At 37.7% G+C, this 6,564-nt stretch overlaps 1 protein-coding gene across 1 annotated transcript; it reads left to right on the top strand.

Annotated features, from left to right (window-relative positions):
- The first annotated feature begins 1,662 nt into the window (after positions 1–1,662).
- Positions 1,663–4,716, top strand: LOC131318361 (uncharacterized). Its single transcript, XM_058348059.1, has one exon. The coding sequence runs from the start codon at positions 3,061–3,063 to the stop codon at positions 4,714–4,716; it is 1,656 nt and encodes a 551-aa protein (XP_058204042.1). The 5' UTR covers positions 1,663–3,060.
- The last annotated feature ends 1,848 nt before the right edge of the window (positions 4,717–6,564 follow it).

Genomic DNA, 6,564 nt, shown 5'->3' with positions numbered 1-6,564 from the left:
CTCTGTAAAAAAAATTATTTTTCCGATTCCTCTCGTTGAGACGAATCAATAACCCACAAAAATTTGGCACAAAACTAGCAAATGTGAAAAAAATTCAAATAAAGACAATTTTTCAGATTTAAGTTAAGTTCATAAGAATGCATCCTAACAGTCCTTACTTTTGCCTCTTAAAATATTGACGACGATAAAAAAAAAAAACAAGACATTTAAAATGAAATGGTTTCAAAATGAAATACAAGAATGAGCCAACTAGTCTGGTCGTAGATAGTTTTTCACTATAATGGAGTCAGGGGGTTTAGTAGGGGCAGCCACCACCGCAAGAATTTTAGAAAATGTAATTATTATATAAAAAAAAAATTATCCCAACTTATATGGACTTTGCCACCGCAAGATTTCCCCCCCTTATTTTTGCTATATACTAGTCCTAAAAACGTCTATTTTTTTTTCCAAGAAAGGAGACTCAAAATAGTATTCCAAAACTAAATTCAATGGGCCAAAGTGAAATAATGTAAAGGATGAGGTCTAATTAAGAAAAAAAACTCCACTCTTTAACCTAAAACAACTTAACCTAACCTAAAAAATTAAACAAGTTAACCAAAACAATCGACACTGTGCACGACTCGACAGTAGTGGATGGACTCCTAGATTTTCAAATTTCCAATATCAGCACTGTGCAATGCAGTAGTGGAATTTCCAACAATTAAAATATCATCTATCATTGAGCGTTTTGCTTGGATTTCTCAAACTCCATTGGAAAAAGGTTAGTCTTTTTTAATTTTTCAATATTCAATTGAAATTCGAGAAATTGTTGAATGTTTTGAATTCCTTATTGAGTTTGTAATGAGAAATAGATGGTATTTGCGCCATATGAAAGAAATATAGCAATTTATTGATTTGTGTAAACTAACGTGGTAGGTAATCATGGTCAAGAAAATAATTGACTCGTTCTTTAAGAGAAGAGAAGTATTGAACAAAGTGTTAAACACATATTGCAATGCATCTGTTTATTTTTTTTAGCATACATTTCGCCACTACTAGGGCAAAATCCTGACTCCGTCCCTCTCTGTATAGTTATGCCTTCGAGTGGTTATATTATGCCATTTTGAGGAGATACCATAATAATAGCATAACACTTTTTTAATGAGACACCATAATAATAAATATAAAAATATTATGTCATTTTTTTGAAAAGTATTATGCTGGAAGTAAGTAATTAATTTGTTCTCTCTCCCTCTCACTTGATTTTTCAGTGTTGAGCGGGTATATCCTACATGGTACCCGCTCGGCGCATCCGAGCCGTCCGATACACTTTTGGACGAAATCCTCTCTCTTTCCTCTCACCCCAACACTTTCTCTCTTCTTTTTCTCTCTTCAAATCTGAGCCATTTAAACAAGTAATGGACGGCTCGGATATACGAGCGAACACCACGTGGTCCCCGCTTGGCATTGAAATTTTTTTCCTCTTTTTCTATCGAAAGTAAGTAATTTGTTCTCTCTTTCTCTCAAACACACTTTGTCTCTTTTATTAATTTACTTTAATACTATTGCAAGCAAGGAATCACTTCTTTCCCTTCCTTTTTTTATTTTTATTTTTATCCTATAAATATGAGGATAGAGACAGGAGTAGGACGTAATATACAGAGCACCATATAGGAGTATATGTTCTCTTTTCCAATTCATCACAAGCTACACGACAACTAGTAAGGTACCACATTTTCCCCAAGAGTAACATCTTTAAAATTTATAGAGTAATATTTCTTAATTAATTAATGATTAAGAATTGGAGTACTATTAATGTTTTAGACAATATTTACTTTTGCATTTAATTCGTTGCTTCAAAATTTCAATTTACTTGTTGTGTGGAATTCGTCCGCAGCGTCCGCTCACTTGGTATATCCCCGGCCGAGACTTGTGTATTAACAATGTACAGGTTTTTGAGTTGAATCCAACAAATTCAACTCAGAAAAATTAAAAAATGCTATTTATTAACTTATTTCGATTTTCATTCTGCATCATACCCTTTACAAAGGGCTCAAGAAACTAGTCAGTCGACCGAGAAGTAACTTTTTCAGCCCAAAGTGTAATGTCTATGTTTAGTACTTGTTTGTTATATTATTGTTCGTTTTTTCGTTCAAGATGCTCCTAATTAACTGCATTATTGTTTGTTTTTTTTAAATTTATTTGACAGCCCTAATTTGGTCGCATTGAAGTGTTATCAGGTTTTTTCATAATCCTTTCTCTTTTTCTAGATATTTTGCTCCCAGTCTCTCTTTACTAGTGGAGATTATTATTTGAATTTCTAAGTTTACTTGAATTTGTAGCAAGCTCACTACTACATCATGGCATAAAGATCACGGTCCAAAAACTAAGAAGATCTCTTTTTTTGTAAAAGCGTAATAACATATTATGGACTATAGTTTTAATCTCATTTTTACAAAAAAACTTAGATCGAAAGATTTTTTATTCTCAGTAATTTAAAAAGTGAGATTGTAACTTAAAGATAGATCCCGTTTTCAAAAAATTGAGATTGTATATGAAAGAATATATCTTGTTTCAGAAAACCGAGATTTTAATTTCAGTCATCTAGGAACTAAGATCGTAAGTCAGAGAATACATTACGTTTTTGAATTTGGATTGAGATGAAAACTCTTATATAAAAAAGTTGAAAACCGCTTAACCCTTTTTTTTTTGATAGGTGAATTTTTTTAATTAGAAACTTGATAATTAATGGGTACATTGAGAGGGAAAGAAAACTGCTTACCCCTTAATCGACTCCGTGCACGATACCCATCAATAAATGTCACAATTGACTTCTAAAACTCCATCCTCCATTCTCGTTCGTCTCTCTCACTCTCAACCATTCTACAAAAAATATTCACCACCAAATAGGGTGCGTTCGGTGATGAAAATGTATTTCGTCGCTAAATGGATACCTTTGGTGAGAAAATTTAAGAAGGTTGCATTTCGTCGCCAAATGTATTTTGTCACCACTATTTGATTAACTTTTTTGTTTCTTGTATATATGTTGTTATGATGAGGAAGACAAACGGTTAGGGTGAGATGGATCCGATTCCAGCATGGGTGCAGAGACTTTGGGACGAGTGGGATCTTCGAGTACTGGTTTTACTCAGTTTCACCTTACAAATAATTCTTTCCCAATTTGGCAACCGAAGAAAATATATATCCTCGATGTGGATTAGTGTCCTTGTTTGGTTGGCCTATTTAATGGCGGACTGGGTAGCAACGGTTGCTCTAGGCAAACTCTCAGATGCCCAAGGGGATAGCGAAAAAAGCAACGGATTATGGGCCATATGGGCACCGTTGCTTTTGCTACATCTTGGTGGACCTGACACCATAACTGCCTATTCATTGGAAGATACTCAGTTGTGGATGAGGCACCTTTTAGGATTAGTGGTTCAACTTTCTGTGGCAGTTTACGTCATTCTGATGTCGTGGAAAAATTCATGGCTCTCGTTCATGTCGCTTCCGGCGTTAGTAGCGGGAGTTATCAAGTACGGGGAGAGAACGTGGGTTCTCAAGTGGGTGAGTGACGATAAATACTTACATAGAATATCCATCGATCCTCTTATGTATAGAAATTCAACCGAGGGTCATGAATATGTGCGGGTTTTAGTTCTGGCTTATAAACATCTGGATCAGTTTATGAATTATTTGGTGGGGAGCGGCGGTTTGTACATACTGGGGACCCCGCCCAACCCCTGGGTTGTTGCGGAAACTAATATGAAGTGGGACGCGCTGGAGGTTGAAATGGGACTCATTTATGATTTGCTATATACAAAGGCCGCCGTAATTTACAGTAAGGGAGGTTTTATAATGCGCTGTATTAGCTTCGGATGTACGTTGACTGTGTTGGTAGGATTAACCGTTCAGATTGTACATTTAAAGACCAGGGGAGAAGATGATGAAGGGAATTGGCATGAGATTGATATTGCAATTACAGGGGTATTAATAGTAGGAGCTGTAGCTTTGGAGATTTATGCAGCCGTTGTACTATTTTCCTCCAATTGGATGATGCTTTGGCTGATTAAACAGGGTAGAGGGGAATGGGTGATAAGGTTGAGTGATAGATTTCCATGGCTTTTCAACAAGAAGAAAAACTGGTCTCGAATGATGGGGCGATTTGATCTACTTGGTTATTTACTCAAAATTCGTGACCGCGAGGTTCGAAGTCCAAGTAGTAAAATAGCCTGGAAGGTGTTAGGGCGTAATTATGAGGATAAGTGGAATAGATATCGACACAAGACTGCATATTCTGTACATCCTCTGGTATACAATGCGATTTCAGAGCTTTGTGATCCTTATATTGATTCAAGAATATCCGACAGCTTGACCCGTGAATTGGATGAAGATTGGGCGATACTAAAAGACCGTAACGACACGGGGGAAACTTTTTTCGAGCTAACTTTGTGCGTGCACATGGCAACAGAAATATGCTACCGTTTAGAAATGGAATGGGATGCAAGTGGTGAAGATGATCCCTCCGGATCCGATTCCTCGTTGTGGAATCAAAACAGGGAAGTGTCGAAAGCTCTGTCGGATTACATGATGTATCTACTTGTGATGCACCCTTCATTGTTGCCCAATGTTGGATCACTTCATGTTTTGGAGCTTTTCTTCGACGAACCGAGACGTCTTACAAGGGATGCACGTGACATAAACGCGGCTTGCCGTAACTTGCTGAGTGATAAGTGCTAAAATATGTATATTTTCGCCCTCCAATCTATATTTATTAGTCTTTTATTTTTGTTAACTGATTGTTATTATTTGTTGTTATGTATAAAGGTTGCTCGAGCTCGATTTTCAAGATTTTGGGTAAAAACGGAAGGTAGCAAAAGTTTTGGGTCAAAGCGCGAAGTAGATGAAACCCAAGGGCCTCTATGTGATTCTTCCCTTCAATGCCTGTAAAAAAAACAACTTTTTTTTACCCTACCGTCTACGTGGGAAGCAGCTTTTGAAAAAAAAAGTCAAAAGCAGCTTTAGCTTTTGGAAAAAACTAATCGGCAGCAGTTTTTGAAAAAAAACGGTCGGCAGCAGCTTTTGAAAAAAAGGGGCGGCTGTCAGCGGAAAAAAATATAAAAGGGAGGACAGAGAGCTGCGAGAAAAAAAGAACGGAGGGTTGTCAGAGAAAAACACAAGCAGCGATCGAGGGTTAAAGAAAGAACAGGGCTGCAATTTCTCCCACTGTATTTTCAGTACACACTCCGACCTTTATTTTACAGTATTGATTTCTTCGAAGCTTTGTTTTTCTCTTTTAAGTTTTGTTTAGATCTCCGCACACCGGTAACTCGTATTGATTTCTGTTCTTTATTAAAGTTATTCATTGGTATTTAATTAATTGTTATTTTTTTGTTTATTTTTCATCTTGCGTAATAGAATCATGTTTCAATTTAGGGTTTCTTTTGTTTATCACATAATGATTAGTGAGTAGTGATATAGGTAGGGTCGCGGGGTGATTAGTACGCCGTGATCAGTTCGGGTACTGCTCTTTTTATCAAACAATGTAAAAATGATTTAAGATTGGAAAAATACTTCCCGCGGACGAATCTGGGCATTGTCGGAGCCCTTGTGAACGGGGGAATGGGGGTCCAAAACCCATTCTCCGCTGCGCATGGGTATACGGCGACCCTAAGGTTTCGCATCTTGCGGGGTATCTTTTCAATCCAAAATTGAACATTTTTAAGAATACCAAATTGAGCAGGTTGATCTGGACTGGTTACGAGTGCTATGAACCCTACGACTGTACCTCTTTTTAATTATTTGAAAAGAAAAGTTATTTTTCTTAAGTTTTAGTTAATCTCAAACAAAACAACAAGGGGTAGCTACCTAAGAGCTAATTTTAATTCTACAACCCGAATTTTTAGTCAGCACACATCACCGTCTCTGTGGATTCGACTCCGGACTTACCGGATATTATGCTGCGTCGATCTCCGCCCTACGCTTGGGGCAACCCATTAATTTAGGACTAGGAAATCGGTCAAGCATTTTTGGCGCCGTTGCCGGGGACGGTAACGTGTGTTAAAGAATTCGGGTAGTTAGTTTTATTTTTTATTTATTTTTTATTTTTATTTTTTCTTTTTAATTTTGTTTGAGCCATCATAGGTAGAGGTGCGCAATCCTCCATTGTAGGAAAGCAATCACCACTAAAGCCTAAGTACTACCGAGACAATACCAGGCGTCTCGTAGCCATTGAGAGAGAGCCGAAAGTAATCGTGGAGGGAGAGTCTTTTAGTGGTGATTCTTTTGATATCGGTGCTCTTTTTGTTGATTTAATAATTGAGCCACCAATAGCAGAGCCACCGATGTCGATGCGTGCACACATGCATCCTGAGAGGACCACTCCTCTCAGTCCAATAGTTTTACCAACCGAGACGGTGGAAGCACGTAATGCTTTCACCATTAAACCTGGTACACATAATGCCCTTCCCTTGTTTCATGGGAAGGAGAATGAGGATCCGTATGAGCACGTCCGTCATTTCGAGGGCTTGGTGCGCACCCTGGCCACCACTACTCAGTGGGAGAATGCTTGCCTTAAGCTTTTCCCAG

This window comes from Rhododendron vialii, chromosome 1a (assembly GCF_030253575.1).
Source record: "Rhododendron vialii isolate Sample 1 chromosome 1a, ASM3025357v1".
Taxonomy (NCBI): domain Eukaryota; kingdom Viridiplantae; phylum Streptophyta; class Magnoliopsida; order Ericales; family Ericaceae; genus Rhododendron; species Rhododendron vialii.
This window is presented reverse-complemented; position numbering and strand designations above follow the sequence as displayed.